The sequence below is a fragment of the Hyperoodon ampullatus genome, assembly GCF_949752795.1.
Source record: "Hyperoodon ampullatus genome assembly, chromosome: 3".
NCBI classification, from domain to species: domain Eukaryota; kingdom Metazoa; phylum Chordata; class Mammalia; order Artiodactyla; family Ziphiidae; genus Hyperoodon; species Hyperoodon ampullatus.
In genome coordinates this window covers 30,700,579-30,717,401 of record NC_136916.1, presented here as the reverse complement: position 1 = coordinate 30,717,401, position 16,823 = coordinate 30,700,579, and the positions used below count along the sequence as shown (strand labels likewise).

At 40.7% G+C, this 16,823-nt stretch overlaps 1 protein-coding gene across 12 annotated transcripts in view; it reads right to left on the bottom strand.

Moving 5' to 3' along the window:
- Positions 1–16,823, bottom strand: part of TJP1 (tight junction protein 1) — a gene marked incomplete at its 5' end in the record, with an annotated part of 251,470 nt that overhangs the window by 112,823 nt on the left and 121,824 nt on the right. For 7 of the 12 annotated variants that reach the window (XM_079698950.1, XM_079698944.1, XM_079698948.1 and 4 more), the window contains one exon: positions 3,444–3,527. The exons of 3 other annotated variants lie outside the window; for them this stretch is intronic. In XM_079698950.1, the coding sequence (XP_079555076.1) occupies positions 3,444–3,470 (27 nt within the window). Of the gene's footprint in view, positions 1–1,848; positions 1,888–3,443; positions 3,528–16,823 lie in introns of those variants that run through there. 2 more of the 12 variants (XM_079698951.1, XM_079698943.1) reach the window with 1 other exon arrangement.

Below are 16,823 nucleotides of genomic sequence, written 5' to 3'. Positions count from 1 at the left end.
CAAAAAAAATTCTGTTCCTGAGACAAAATGGAAACTTTTAAGCAGCAAAATCTAATAAGCATACAGTACAATGTTACATTTTATTGCTTCCTCTGAAGTGAAACTGCTTAAAAATCCAGAAGCCACTGCACTTGCTTCAGCCACTTTCTGTGATTCAACAAATGGAAATGTTCCCAATTATTCATATCATTTTCTTACATAATTAAACAATTCCTTGGTGAGACAGAGAACCGCCCTCAAATTCCTGTTTTCAACTTTTGAATCATTTCACATCAGGTACACTAGTAATTGTTTGCAAATTCAGATGTATATCTGAACTTTTCCTTTATTACTTAAATTAATATCATGCACTGAAAAGCCCTTTCCAATTTAAGTATATAGTTTTTAAAAGCATCCTACACTTTCTTCTACTATTTTATGATTTATCTTCTTTGCACTTTTTCAAACATTTCATTTGGATTTTCGGGGGGTGGGTGGCCTAAAATTTTTTTTTTTTTTAAAGAGGATAACCAACAGTCCCAGCACTATTTATTGAATAATCCATCCTTTTTCCATCCTTTCTCCAGTAATCTTCCATGTTATTTTTATCATACAGTCTCAATTTTTCCTCTTGCTGGATAGGTGAATTTAGGCAAGTTACTTTATCTCTGTGTGTTTCAATCTCCTCATCCATAAACTGGGGAATAACAGTAGTGCTCATTTCATATCGATACTGAGAACTACATGTTAAGCACTTAGAACAATAGCTGACACACATTAAATGCTGACGATCATAATCACTAAAACCTCATAAACACACAGATGTTTCTGGACTCTGTGATTCCAATGTCTATTCCTGAGCTAAAAGACTGCCTCAAATTACTTTGAATTTATAACACATTAGGTTTTCTAATAAGGTATTCTTTTTCCAAAAATTTCATGGCTATCATCCATTTATTTTATCAGATAAACTTTCTCATCAATATGTCAAGTTTTCTACAATACCGCCCTGGAATTCTATTTGGAATTGTGTTAACATTTATACACCAACTCTAGGAAATTTGGTATATTCTACAGGAGTCACTCTCCCTATTCAGAGAGTATATTTTCTCATCTCATTTATTGAGGTTTTATGTCCTTTAAAATTAGGTAAGTTACCAACAATTGTTATATTTAATTCTAGGTACAACCGTTTTGGAGAAAGATTTAGTGGCGTATATCAGAATTTTAAATGCATACCCTTTGACCCAGAAATTCCACTTTTAAGAATATGACATACAGTAGTACTATATAAGTGCAGATATTAAAATATAAGGCTACTTATTACAATAAAATCCTGGAAATAAATTAAATGTCTATCAGTAAGGCAATAATGAACTGCAGCATATTCATGGGATGGAAGAATATTCAACCATTACAAAGAATATAGAATCAAAGGTACTGGTTTCGAGAAGAGTTCTACAAACTATTATGCTAAAAGCAAGAAAAGCACGCTGCAAAATTAATGTCTTCACTTTTTTTTAACTGGGAAGTGGAGGAAACAAAAATATATGTAAAGTATTGAGTACACAGCCTGGTTCTTATTAAGCATTTTAATCACCTTACAAAATTTAACGTGACTTGGTTGAATACTATTTCATTTCACCTATCTTTTACGGCCTGCCTTGCTCTATCTACATAAGATTTCATGGTGGCCCCATAACACAGCATTTCAGAAAAGTAAGCTTTCAACTGACATTCTACTCATAAATATTTAAGAATGCAAACGTCCCTAAAATGTAATGTTTAACTAGTGATATTTTGCAATATGCCATAAAATCTCAACACCATGATTCAGGAGAAAATGTAGGACTCCTTCTAAATCATCATTTTACTATGGCAATCTATTGAAAACTTACTTCTCTCCATACATGAAATAACCTTTCTAGAGTGTGTGGTCTTGGATATTAAGTGCCAGAGATCACACTGCAGGAACACAGTGACATTCTCTGTAATACGGAAACAAAGCCTTTCCTCCCAAGAAAAGTAAATAATGTAAGCTTATTTTAAAATCATGCAAAATTCTACCTTTTATTCTAAATCTTTAGATTGTTCTTAATCAGTGTAAGGTCAAAAAGGTACACATGAAAGTTTTCTTAAAGAGAGAACACTAAATTCCTTAGAAGAATTCACTACTAAGTGTAACCGCTAACTTCTGCCAGCCGGAAAACAAGGTCTTGAGATCAGAAACTCCAGGGCCTTATTATACCTGGTCCGAGAAACTACGAATAAACATTTCAAACAGAAAAACAAACAAAAAAAATCAAACCAGTACCTGCGTAAGCACTTTGATACTGTTTGAAGTAATGAATTGATTTTTAAGGGAGAAGATTTTTACTCTTCACATTTCTGTATTCCCGCAATCGTTTAAAAGAGCAGGTACTATTTTATGGTGAAAAAGGTTAAAATGTACAAAAGGAGAGAAGAATATTAACTGATTTTTAAGAACTTCAGGGAACTTCCTTGGTGGCTCAGTAGTTAAGAATCCTCCTGCCAATGCAGGGGACACGGGTTCGAGCCCTGATCCGGGAAGATTCCACATGCCGCGGAGCAACTAAGCCCGTGGGTCACAACTACTGAGCCTGCGCCCTAGAGCCCGCAAGCCACAACTACTGAGCCCACGTGCCTAGAGCCTGTGCTCCCTAACAAGAGAATCCACCGCAATGAGAAGCCCGCGCACCGCAACAAAGACCCAACGCAGCCAAAAATTTAAAAAAATAAATTTATTTTTTAAAAAAACTTCAGCTTTTTAATGTCATATATAAATTGGTTTGAAAGCACTGAGAAAATGGCATAATACTTCAAAGCACATGGAAAAATTGATAGGAAAAAGTGTTACTTTTTTGAGGGACCCACACGTCTTTGCCAATATTTATTGTTTAGAGTTCATCTAACTGTCCATTTTTAAGGGTATTTTGTGGTACTTTTGAAAGTTTAATTCTAACTAAACTATTAAAAACTGTTAAGAGTTTAGTTTTTTCAATGTTACCATAAGTAAATAAAACAGTTAAAACAACAAAAATCTAACCTACTCCACACGGGCTGAGTGTTTGCCGTCCCAATGTCTTGTCGCGGGCGCGCGCATACCAGCGACAGTGACATCAGATCGAAACCACACGGTTTCGCCAGGGACCAACCACTCCCGCAAAGACAGCAGCCGCCGCCCACTGGGGTGGCTCCGGCCCGACCTCCGCTCCCCGCGCCCGGCTTCCCGGCGGGACCTGTTGCGCGTTCCCGCCCGCCCTGCTCCCTCCCCGCGCAGGCATGAGCCGGGGACTGCCAGAGACGCCGCCGCGATGCACCTGCCTGGGCCCCGGCCGTCCCCACCCCCGGCCGCCCGCCCGCTCCTCGGGCCCCAGCCCGGCCGCCAGCCAGCGGGAGGAGGGAGACGGGCCCCTGGCGGGACGGGCCCCCGAAGCGCTCACCTTGGCGGCCGCGGCCCTGGCGGACATCTTGTCTCTCCGGTGCCACACGACGCTCCTCGGACCCGAGACTCCTCGCCGCCAGCCACCGGCTCCTCACGCAGCTGCCCAGATAAACATCTCCCGGGAGCGAGCGGGGCGGGGGCGCCAGAGAGGCCCGGCCCACGGGGAGGGGACTCAACTAGGACAAAAGTCCGCGCCGCGCCAGCCCCGCCCGGGGCTCCCCGCGGGGCGCGCCCGGCCGGCACCTCCCTCCGAGCGCGGCGGCCGCAGCCCCGCCACCGGCACGGGCCCGCCCGCTCAACGCTCGGCAGCACCGAGCCCTCCGCGGCCCGCCCGCCGGCTCCCTGCGAGCAGCTTCCGCACGTAACTTCCCAGGAACGAGCCGCAACGACGGGACGTGGCGTCGGCGGGCTGAGCCGGCGCCGGCAACCGCGGAGGGCCACGCAAACCTGCCAACCCGACCCGTCCCACTGAGCATGCCCGGCCAGGGGGCGGGGCCGTGGCAGGGGCAGGGCCGCGGGGGGGGCGGGGCCGAGGCGGGGGCGGGGCCACGAGGGCGAGGGGGCGAGCGGCTGGTCAGCTTCCTGTCCGGACGCGACCCCTGTCGCGGAAGGAAAAGCCCAGTTTCCGAAGTAGCTTGGAGACGGAGTTTCCTGTTTGTTCGCATCACGGGTCAGGCGGAAAGCGCCCCCGAGGAGTGAGCCTCCGTGTACCCAGCCTTTGCGACTTGAACAGAGACACACCTGGCTGCGGCCCCCGCCGCCCGCCTGCCTAGGCCTCGCTGTGAAGTGCGTCCTGGCTGTCGTTGTGGACGGATCGACTGCCCCGCGGACACTGGTCACGGGGTCACGGGCACCAGGGGGCTCACGCACATGAGGCCTCGATATAGACCCAACACCCCCTTCTCCAGCCGGTACAGACAGGGATCCCAAAAGCATATTTTTGGCATAAAAAATGTTGAAATTCTTAGTGGCGAAAGAAGGGGAGGCGCCCAGCAGAAAAGGCTGCGAGGACGTTCGGTCCACGGTCCGGCTGATCAGCCCGCAGTGCAGACGCCCTCGCTAGACACCAAGGAGTATTTAAGATACCTTTTCCTCCCTCATTATTCTACACTCTGTAAAATGTAAAGTCTTCACAAATGTCAGGAAATCTTAGTAACATTAAATGGTAAGCTCCTTAAAAGTACCTAGTGTAGTGCCATAAAAGGTACACGAGAAACAGAAAAAAGCAGAAACATCAGGTTTTAAACGATGGTTTTCTCTTTAGAATTCAAACTGTATGGATATAACTTATCGTAACCAAGAAATATCTGTATATATCATAATATCATATATATATAAATATATATAAATATCAATTTAATATATCAATTAAATATCAGTTAAATATTAAATAAAAATATCAATTTAATATAAATATCAATTAAAATTTCAAAGTAAAATACCATACATTTTGCAACCTGAAGCTATGGAACTAGAAAAAAGCATTCTGCAAATCAAACCCTTATTCTTTCTTTTTTTTCCCCATGCACAGAAATGGTTACAGTCACTTTTGTTTTAAAGTCATGTTGGATGTGACTTTTGTTTTTGGACAAAGTATTATTTATTCTTTTAGGAACTGTAATTAAAATTTCCTTATGAACAAATGCTATTTTTTTTAAATGGTGGTGATATTATTTTTTTATTTGAAAAGGTGGCTGTGGAAGACCTTCCACATTATCTTTATTAGTCCTCCCATTTAATAAGATGTGCAATCAGCATGACCTGCCTAGAACTAGACATCGTACCTTTAACAGACCTAAACCTAGAAATGTTATCTACAAATGCACTGAGACCTTTCCTCTTTCCTCATTTGTCACTCTTCATCAAGCCTACCGTATATAAGTTAAATGCTAGATTACATAATGATCTGTCAAAGATCTAATACATCTGATGGCAATTTTAGTTTATTTTCCTTTTGCCATGGTTTTAAAAATAATGAAATCAAGCAAGAAATTTAACCTTGAGAATACTATGCTTTAAAAGTTACATTGATAAAAATATTTCAATGAATAATAGTATACTTTAAAATTTTTTTCAGTGGCAGTTATAATATCTAAAGCTGTACGAATGGGAGAAAATATTTGCAAATGAAGCAACTGACAAAGGATTAATATCCAAAATTTACAAGCAGCTCATGCAGCTCAATATCAAAAAACCAAACAACCCAATCCAAAAATGGGCAGAAGACCTAAATAGACATTTCTCCAAAGAGGATACACAGATTGCCAACAAACACATGAAAGGATGCTCAACATCACTAATCATTAGAGAAATGCAAATCCAAACTACAGTGAGGTATCACCTCACACCAGTCAGAATGGCCATCATTAAAAAATCTGCAAACAATAAATGCTGGAGAGGGTGTGGAGAAAAAGGAACCCTCTTGCACTGTTGGTGGGAATGTAAATTAATACAGCCACTGTGGAGAACAGTATGGAGGTTCCTAAAAAAATAAAATAAAAATAGAACTACCATACAACCCAGCAATCCCACTACTGGGCATATACCCTGAGAAAACCATAATTCAAAAAGAGTCATGTACCGCAATGTTCATTGCAGCTCTATTTACAATAGCCAGGACATGGAAGCAACCTAAGTGTCCATCGACAGATGAATGGATAAAGAAGATGTGGCTCATATATACAATGGAATATTACTCAGCCATAAAAAGAAACGAAATTGAGTTATTTGTAGTCAGGTGGGTGGACCTAGAGTCTGTCATACAGAGTGAAGTAAGTCAGAAAGAGAAAAACAAATACCGGATGCTAACACATATATATGGAATCTAAAAAGAAAAAAAAATGTTTCTGAAGAACCTAGGGGTAGGACAGGAACAAAGATGCAGATGTAGAGAATCGACTTGGGGACACGGGAAGGGGGAAGGGTAAGCTGGGACGAAGTGAGAGAGTGGCATGGACAAATATACAGTACCAAATGTGAAATAGAAAGCTAGTGGGAAGCAGCCACACAGCACAGAGAGATCAGCTCGGTGCTTTGTGACCACCTAGAGGGGTGGGATAGGGAGGATGGCAGGGAGATGCAAGAGGGAGGAGATATGGGGATACATGTATATGTATAGCTGATTCACTCTGTTATAAAGCAGAAACTAACACAACATTATAAAGCAATTATACTCCTATAAGATGTTAAAAAATTAATTAAACTGTACAATTTTTTTAATGTCTATCCTTTTCTCTAAAGAATCAAGAGAAAGTTTTCGTCATTTGTAAAAATAAAGGTAAAAGTTAGTTGTCAAGAATTAAAAGCACATCTCCATTCCTACAGTTTATTGCCGGGGAGATGGTTTGATAAGAAGTGGAAAGCATAAAGCATAATCTCAGATAGTTGCCCCTTTAACAATGAAGAGTTTATCCTTTGAACATCAAAAAAAGGTTCACATTATACCACAACTTTAGTGCCTACATATGGATGTGATTATAGCTCCTCTAGATCAATTATATGGGAAGAAATACAAGCAAATTTGAGATTCTCATTTAGAATTACAATAAAGTTTAACCAAGAATCTCTTTCGATTGCACAGACTATTTCTGATCATCTAATGCAAACTGAACAGGAAACTAAAAAACCACACTTTCAAAGACAACTTCCTGTGGGATTTTTGGTGTCTGTGGCTCAGAATGAAAAAAACAGCATGTGTGCGAAATCTTTATAAATCTTAGAACCATTTATTAAAACAGTTTTGACCAAATGAACAACTATAACCGCACCCACATTTTACATATGTATATTTATCTTTCTGTTACCCAAAAAATCCTTAGAAAAACATAGTTATTTTTAGTATGAGCTGTGAGTTTACACATGACATATAAAGGGGAAGTATGGCACTGTGGCAGAAAATGAGACAGTGTTGATAATGTCACAAATGAGACATATATACAAAATACTGGAATTAGGAGAACTTTATCAGAGCACTGTAACAACAAAATAAAATAAGTAGTCCTAATCTCACTCTTATGCCATATCTTTAAAAATTCTATAAACTGCTTCAGAGTTTTCCTCTGCCAATAAGAGTCATATAACACTGTTAAATAGGAAAAAGTTTTTTAAGGCTCATAAAGTTTCTAGATTTCACAGACCAGTAAAATTTCACAAAAACGAAACAAAACAAAAGAAACAAAAAAACCTACTTTATGGGTACAATACAGAATGACCAACTTTTAATCTTATTTTATTTTGCAAAGTAAAGGACATTTAAAAACAAACATTATGAACTGTACACTTAAAGATGTTTAAAATGGTACATTTTATATAGATTTTTGCCAGAATAAAAAAAAATACCAAAAGAATGTTACTATCACTAACATCATTTCGTTTTTTTAAAGGACGTAGAAACACTAAAAACAAGTCATTTTTTATTCAGTTCAAAATAAAGAACAGTCCTTCCTAAGAAGAGTTCCTCCTAAGGAAGAGAGGGGCCATCCTTCCTCTGACCATGGCAAGGTAGAGCTTTCTCTTTTTAGGGTCGTGAATGTCACACAACCAGGCTGACTAGAAACTTCATAATTCCGTGGAATCCATGACTCCAGCTGGACTGGAGGGAGCAGTCTGCCCCTCCTTCACAGCTCCTGTTTCCCACTTCTACACTCTCCTAATGACCCCTCAAAGACCTCCTCCCCAGCCCAAGCAGATACTTCATAGAGAAAACAGAAATTGAGGAATGGAAACTGCCTTCCCTTCCTGCCAAATATGACACACCTATCCTAACATTTGCTTTTCTTCTCTTTCCCTCCCCCTGGGCAAGGAATCCCATCTGGGGGCCTGGTCCTATCAGCCAAGTTCTCTGGCCATCATCTTTGTCCTATCTCAGCTTAAAGGATTCTACCTCTCAGAATTCAAGCTTCTCCTAGTTTCTCCCATCTTAAAAACGGAGGGAAAAAACAAAAACAAAAGCCCCTGACTCCACCCAGGCTACCTTCAAAGGTGTGCCAGCAGTGCAGCTGTACAACCCGGCGCTCAGAAGGCCCTGCACTTGGGGTTTAATGCTCTGAATCTGAATGATTTTCACTTCGGATTTGTGTTTTGTAAGTGAAGGTGGATAGAGCGCACACTGGGGTCCTGTGGTCTCAGCTCACACTGGTCCTGGCTCCTGTGGCCTCTGGGGAGGGGCTCCAGGCTGCCTGCTCCCAGGACTCCTGAAGCCTGGCCTGTACCTCCCTCCCTGACAGCGATGGGCGAGGGCTGGGTACCACAGCATCCTGGGTGGGGCAAGAGCCCAGGCAGGCAGTGCTGTTTCCCACCTTGGTAGGGGGAGCCTCTCTCTCAGCTCCCACTCGGGTACCAAGCCTTCCCGGCCTGGAGGTTTAAGGATCCCTGGTGGTTGCCGTCTGCTGTGGGTTGCAGCAGCGGGCCAGGAGCTCAATCCCCCCAGACCCTGTGCCCAGCTACGGCATCTTGGTCAGGCAGCTTGTGAGAAGGGGGTTCTGCTAGGCCCAGCAGGCAAGTGGGACCCCCAGGGCCCTGGAGGGTCTTCTGGTTGTGATTATCCCAGGCCCAGGGGTGCTCCCCCTGCCTGTGGGTCTCTGCTTGGGAGTGGGGTCCTCTCTCCTCCCAACCTTTCTGAGTCTGCCTGTGCTTGTCTCTTCTGGCTGGCTTGAGGGACAACTCCAGGGACAAGCCATGAAATATCAATTGTATAAGTCAACTAATTCCTCATACGAGTTAAATGTTCTGATCTTTGCATTTAAAACTAGCCTGAGGGCTTCCCTGGTGGCACAGTGGTTGAGAGTCCGCCTGCCGATGCAGGGGATACGGGTTTGTGCCCCGATCCGGGAGGATCCCACATGCTGCGGAGCGGCTGGGCCTGTGAGCCATGGCCGCTGGGCCTGCGCGTCTGGAGCCTGTGCTCCGCAATGGGAGAGGCCACAACAGTGAGAGGCCCGCGTACCGCAAAAAAAAAAAAAAAAAAAAGTCACAGAGGACAACACTCAGGGCACACCTGGAGTTTCATGGCTCTTATTATACTCAAGGAATTTATTTTCTCAGACTCATCATTGTAAAGCTTCTGTGAGATATTTTCTCAGCCTCAAACAATAAATGGAGATCAGAAGAAATCTTTCTACCCCACTTTAGTTTGGCGTCTGTCTTTCCCAGATGGCAGGGAGTACCAAACTCATTGGATTAAAAAAAACCCCAGATATATTCCTTAACAGAAGCTAAACAGTCTGGTCTCCCAAAGTATAATGTTTGGATTTTGTTTACAGTTTATGCCTGTGTAAAACCTTTATAATAGTAGTCTTTTAAAACAAATAATAAACATAAAATGTAGAAAAGTTAGTGGAACTCCACTGAAAAAGAGGTAAATATATTTTTATATTTAACATAATTTTAAAAGGGAGTAAAATATATACATATATTTGCAAAATAAACAAATAAAAGGAATTGCCTTTAGAGGAGGGAGAGACATCAATAATATGAGACTTTTCTAGACAGACTCGATATTATAGTTTTGACTTTGGAAACAACAATGTTTTGCATATTTTTAAAAAGATGAAATCAAGAAGAAAAAAGGCATCTGTAAATACTGGGGTGAGAAAATAAACACTACTTCGGTGCCCTAGCCATACAAAGAAAAGAACTGTTCCCAATGACTTGTCCAAAGTGCTTTGACTGTATTCTCAGTGGAATATCTTCTAAGGAAAAGGGCACTGCAGAGAAATCTTAAATTTCATCCAGTAGTCTGTTAGTAATAATATCAACATTATTATTTTGAAACTTTTATCTACGTGTGTGTGCACATTAACTAATATAAAACTGACATACTCATTAGTGTATTAACTAATATATAGTAATTAGCTGTTTTATATATGTATTAATACATTAGTATATTTAATATATATTAGTATTATTAACATACAATAATTTACAATATTAGCATTATCACATTATGTGTATAACAGTTTCAAAGTTAAATGTAAATATATAACAGTTTCAAAGTAATAATGTTAATATTTATATTATTAGCATTAGTATATGCTAGTAATGCTAAATTATAATATATGTTTTTTTTTTTTTTTTTTTTTTTTTTTTGCAGTACGCGGGCCTCTCACTGTTGTGGCCACTCCCGCTGCAGAGCACAGGCTCCGGACGCGCAGGCCCAGCGGCCATGGCTCACGGGCCCAGCTGCTCCGCGGCATGTGGGATCCTCCCAGACCGGGGCACGAACCCGTATCCCCTGCATCGGCAGGCGGACTCTCAACCACTGCGCCACCAGGGAAGCCCTATAATATATGTTTTCACACTAGTTATATATTAGTTAATATATCAATATATATTAGTGTATGTTAACACAGTTAGGAACCAAAATTTTCCACTGAAAAGAGAAAAAAGCGTAAAATTGAAGAAGTTAAATAAAAATTTTGCAATCCTAACTTAAGTTAAAAAATCAGTATAACAACTTTAAAAATATACTTAAGAGAAAAAGAAACATATATATGTATCTATATGTTCCAGGACCCTTGGAGATACCAAAATTCAAGGACGCTCAAGCCCTTACAAAAACTAGTGTAGTATTTGCATATAACCTATGCACATCATCCCATACACTTGAAACCATCTCTAGATTACTTATAATACCTAATACAATGTAAATGCTATGTAAATAGTTGCCAGTGTGCAGCAAATTCAAGTTTTGCTTTTTGGAAATTTCTGGAATTTTTTTCCAAGTATTTTCAATCTGCAGTTTGTTGAATCCATAGATGCACAGTCCACAGATACAGAGGGCTGACTATATATATATATATATATATATATATATATATATATATATATATTTCCCAGCTCTTGCCATCGAAAGGACTAGAAATAATAAAAACTCAATAGCAATGAGCCCAACCAGTGCCCATACTGTAATCTCCAGCCAGGAACGGCTTATTACAGGTCCGGAGCAAGAAACATAAAGATAATCCTGGGATATACTGTGCCAGAAAGCAAGGAAATTCTCAAAGAATAATGGATCAAAAGGTGAGAGAAGCAACCAAGTAGCTTCCACTGGCCAAAGATGAAACAATTTGAGCCTCAAAAAAAAAAAAAATGCAATTGATTGAAACACACTGAATATTCAAAACCCATGAATTCATAATACAAGCATACCTCGTGTTATTATACTTTGCAGGTATTGCATTTTTTTTATAAATTGAAGGTCTGTGGCAACCCTGCATTGAAGGTCTGTGGCAACCCTGCATTGTCAGATGGTTAGTGTTTTTTATCAATCAAGCATTTTTTAATTAAGGTATGCACATTCTTTTTTCAGATATAATGCTATTATTGCACACTTAACAGACTACAGTATAGTGCAAACATAATTTTTATATGCATTGGGAAATCAAAAAAATTCATTTGACTTGCTCTAGTGTGATATTTGCTTTATTACAGTTGTCTGGATTAGAACCTGCCATGTCTCCGAGGTCTACCTGTAATATCAAAAAAGAGAGTAAATAAGCAAGAGAGGCCCCCAAACAACCACGTATTGAGTAGCTCTAGCTATAACTCAGGTACCAACTCCTTATTATCTAAGCTGTCAATTAAAAGGAAAGAATATATATTCTGTCTGAATATTATTGCAGATAACCAAATGACTCTAACGGATGAGGGCAAGTTCCTTATGAAAGAAACTCCAGCTCATAAATCTGGAAGGAATGACGGAATTAGGAAACCATTGTCTTGTAACACTGAAATAACAGATTCGGGTACTGATCATCAAAGGATCAACCCACCCATCAATGTTATAGCGTTATTGAAAGTAAGACAAGCCAACACTGATGCCTCTGTGTGATGCGACTGGAAGCACACAACCCTCTCTACAAAGGACACCTGCCCCGAGAGTGGCACCTGAATGAAATTCACCTATAGGGCGACTTCCATAAACAGAAATACAAGAGCTGGAGATGCACCTTAAGTGACTCCACGAGGAAGCAGACAGACAAATGCAGAATGTGGGAGGTTCTATATACTATATAGAACTATACTATACTATTCCTATAGTATATAGGAAAACTCAGCCAGTTTTCAAAACAAATTAATAGGAAAAAAGAAAAGAAAAGCAAGTTGGGACTCCTATGGACCTTCTGTGGATGGAATCCCTTTCAAATCTACCTATTGTAAAAAGACATTTTTGAGACAATTGGGGAAATTTAATTATGGACTAAGTGCTAGATGATACCATGATATGATCATGGCATATGGCCACATAAGTAAGGTATCCTTTTTGAGGAGATGCATATTGAAACATGCAGAGCTGAAACAGCACCATGTTTGGGACGTGCTTTAAAATACTTCAGCAAAGAGAAAAATTTTTAAATACAGGCAAAAAAAAGGAGCAAAATATTGAAAATTGTTGAATCCAGGTGATGGGCATATAAGAGGTTTCATGTATCATTCTTTTTACTTTAGGGTATGTTTGAATGTTGGTGGACATTTGAAATCTGTTATCATGAAAATCAATAAAAACAGAAATATTCCCATCAGCAAAGGTAGGGAGATTACAAATAATTGTCAGAAATTCTTGCCATCCCTGTTTGGATGCCCCATTGCAATGTGACAGGTCAGCTCTTCTCAACAAGAGGTAGAGTCTTTCTTTTCTACCCCTTGAATCTGGGTAGCAGCATGACTTGTTTTAAAGGACAAACATGACACAAGCAGAAGCCTGAAAAGCACTTGGGCATCAGGGCTTGCTGTCTCTTGCTGCTGAGGAAGGACCCTGTGACCTCCAGGGGAAGAAGCCCAGGTTAGCCTGCTGGAGAGGTCACATGGAAAGGAAACAAGATGCTCTGGCTGACAGTCTGCCAACCTCCAGAGACATGAGCAAGGGAATTCTAGACCATCCAGTCCCAGCCAAGCCACAAACTGACGGCACCAACCTGAGTGAGCCCAGGCAAGTCTAGCAAAAGAACCACTTAGCTGATCCGAGCCCAAACTGCCAGCCCATAGAACCATGATTATTTTTAAAGATGCTTAGTATTGGGGTGGTTTGTTACACTGCAAGGACAAACTGATACGTAAGGCTAAACCTATAGGAGTACTACACAAACACATGCAAAAGATTAGCTTCTTAGTACTGTGGGGTACGTGGCATGTGCTCTGTAAGTGTATCTGAATGGGAATTCCCTATCGCTAGAAAATGATATATATAGAAACTGCTCTAAAGGTAACGAAGGCTTAGGTAGACTGCCGCCTTTTGTATGTATAATAAGGGCTATAAAACCAAGTAGTCTCTCCACTGATAAAGGCAGATATGACCGATAAACGTAGAACTTTTTTTTTCTTCTAAGGAATAAAAAGGTCTGGCTCTGCCCCTTGGTCACCTATGATCAGACACTACACAATAGCCTTTGGGATTGCTGGCAAACGGCCCTGCCTGTCTCCTCTGACACAATTCTGCAACCCAAGTAGCCAGTACATAGAGAGTCTGGCTCCTGTCAGAGTCTGGCTGACCCGCCCTCCCCTAAGGGCCACGCTGGGGCTACCCAGCACCCAGGAACACATCTGGGACACTTTTCCAACAGGGCATATTTCACCCTGTGGACCCTAAGGACAAACATGACCCTAAGGACCCTAAACAAATCATGTTTCCTCTTTACGACAGATGTTCACCAGCAGATGCTGGATTCAGACATAAGGATTAATTAGAGAGTGTTTAGGGTGCCACAGACAAACTAAACCAAAGTCACTGAGGTGCATAGTGATGTTTTAGCTAAGGTATTTTTTTACTAAAACAAAATATTAAAGGATTTTAAATTGACTGATCAATTTATCTGAATCACATAGTTTTAAAAAAATCTTTGTAAGGATTCTGTAGCTCATCTTAGTATCATTAGCAAAACACTGTCCTGTAAAAGAAAAATTCAACATAGTTAAATATTTCTCCATAATACTAGCTATTTATTTGGAAATATTGGAAAGTTAATTTGATACTTTAATTTTTGATGAATATGGCTACTTTCAGTACATTAGAATTACTTTTCGTACAAATGCCACCCACATTTACATGCTAATTTATCCAGTCTCTTCATTTATATTTTTAAAGGTGCAGTATAATTTTTTGTAAGTACATTTTTTTTTTTTTTTCCGGTATGTGGGCCTCTCACTGTTGTGGCCTCTCCCGTTGCGGAGCACAGGCTCTGGACGCGCAGGCTCAGCGGCCATGGCTCACAGGCCTAGCCGCTCCGCGGCATGTGGGATCTTCCCGGACCGGGGCACGAACCCGTGTCCCCTGCATCGGCAGGCGGACTCTCAACCACTGCGCCACCAGGGAAGCCCTGTAAGTACATTTTTTAAAGCACAAGAATCTTATAAGTTAATGACCATATTTTATACTATTTTGAATTAGCAAACTACTATTTAGTAAATGTTGCAAAAGCCTTTTTGGACTATGGGCTTGGAATTAACATTATTCAACAAGGTTTAATGATACAAAAAGATGGTATTTGGGAAGAATGTACTTTAAAACCTAAAAAATAAATAAGTAAATAAATTGGTGGCAGCTTCATTATTTGTGGAACTAAACTTAAAGGGGACAAATGAAAACTTGAGGCTGAGCTGAAGGTACAGCAGAAACTAGGGGCAGCAGGCTGACCCCTCACTTGAGGGAGCGCTTCTGAGCTCCTGCTCCTGGCAGTTCTACCTTCTCTTTTTGAAAGGGCCACACACAGAGCTAGGAAAAGCCGTTAGATTCATTATCTTTCTACTTAAAACCAAAATAAATGTCCTCTTTGGTTAACAAAGTGTGGACACATATGGTGAAGGCATCAGAAAGAACACCATGGAAATATCTGGGAAAGGTCTTCTGGGACTAAAGTTTCCTCATCTACACAATAGTGGGGGAGGGGCGTTAGGGGTGGGGTGACCCGGAGGGATTGTTGTGTGGGTGGGGATGGGCTGGGTTAATTCTCAGACCCTTTCTAGCCATAACTTTCAGTGATCTGAAGAGTCAAAAGCTGAAAATCTTTTTCATCCCTGAAGCTATGAGGCCACTGTGGGATGTGGTTATTCGTAGGTCTTACAAGTTTTGGAAAGATACATATTATAAAACCATATAATTTGTTTCTATGAAAAGCTAACTTTAAACAAGTTTAATTTTAAATGTGATTAATATTTCCATGAGAGTACCTTTATGAAAATGAAAAGTTTTATAAAAGCTGGGTAAAATTAAAAAACATGTAAAAATCCAGCTTAACTTAAATCTGTGTGTGAGAGTGTGTATGTTTTGAAAGGGTGTGGTTTCCTGACTGGATTGTTTGGAAACATTCTGACAACGCCAAATTCACTTCTCTGATATCCTGAAGGCAGCAACGGAACTGGCACCTAAAATAGCACAAAAGACCATATTCCTATACATATAATCAATTTAAGTCAACTGAGAACTGTGATTTTAAAAAGATTTCTAATCTGTATGCTCCTAATTCCTTTTTAGAGATAGTCTACACCAGGGGTCCCCAACCCCTGAGCTGCAGACAGGTATGGGTCTTTGGCCTGTTAGGAACCTGGCTGCACAGCAGGAGGTGAGCAGCAGGCAAGCAAGGGAAGCTTCATCTGCCTCTCCCCATCAGTCACATTACCCCCGAACCATCCCCCTACACCCTTTCCATGGAAAAATTACCTTCCACGAAACTGGTCCCTGGTGCCAGAAAGGTTGGGGACCGCTGGTCTACACAATAAACCAGATTGGAAAATTTAGCAACACTTTGCATGCTTTTCACTCATTCACTCATTCATTCATTAACTCATTTACATCTATTCAACAAATATTTATACATCTCTTAGTATATGCCAGAAACAATGTCTTTTAATGTTTTTTCCAATTTTTCTTTTTCATACTCCTTTACTCTCACTCCTGCTTTTGTTAGGTATGATGCCATATTCAGATTACTCAAGAATACATTTAATGGGACTTCCCTGGTGGTCCACTGGTTAAGAATCCACCTTCCAATGCAGGGGACGCAGGTTCGATCCCTGGTCAGGGAACTAAGATGCCGAGGGGCAACTAAGCCCACATGCCACAACTAGAAAGTCCATGCACTGCAACTACTGAGCCTGCATGCTCTACAGCCCACGAGCCACAACTAGAGAGAAGCCCGTGCACCGCAAAGAAAGATCCGCATGCTGCACCCAAGACCCAACTCAGCCAATAAATAAACAAATAAATAAATATTTAAAAAGCAGAATACATTTACAATTGAAGTATGGTTGATTTACAATGTTGTGTTGATTGCTGTACAAACAAATAAATAAATAATTTTTAAAAAAAGAAGACATTTAAAATGTGGTACTAAAATCACAATGTTCTCTTACTGAGGGAAAAACACACACACCTGGGTCAGCCCCT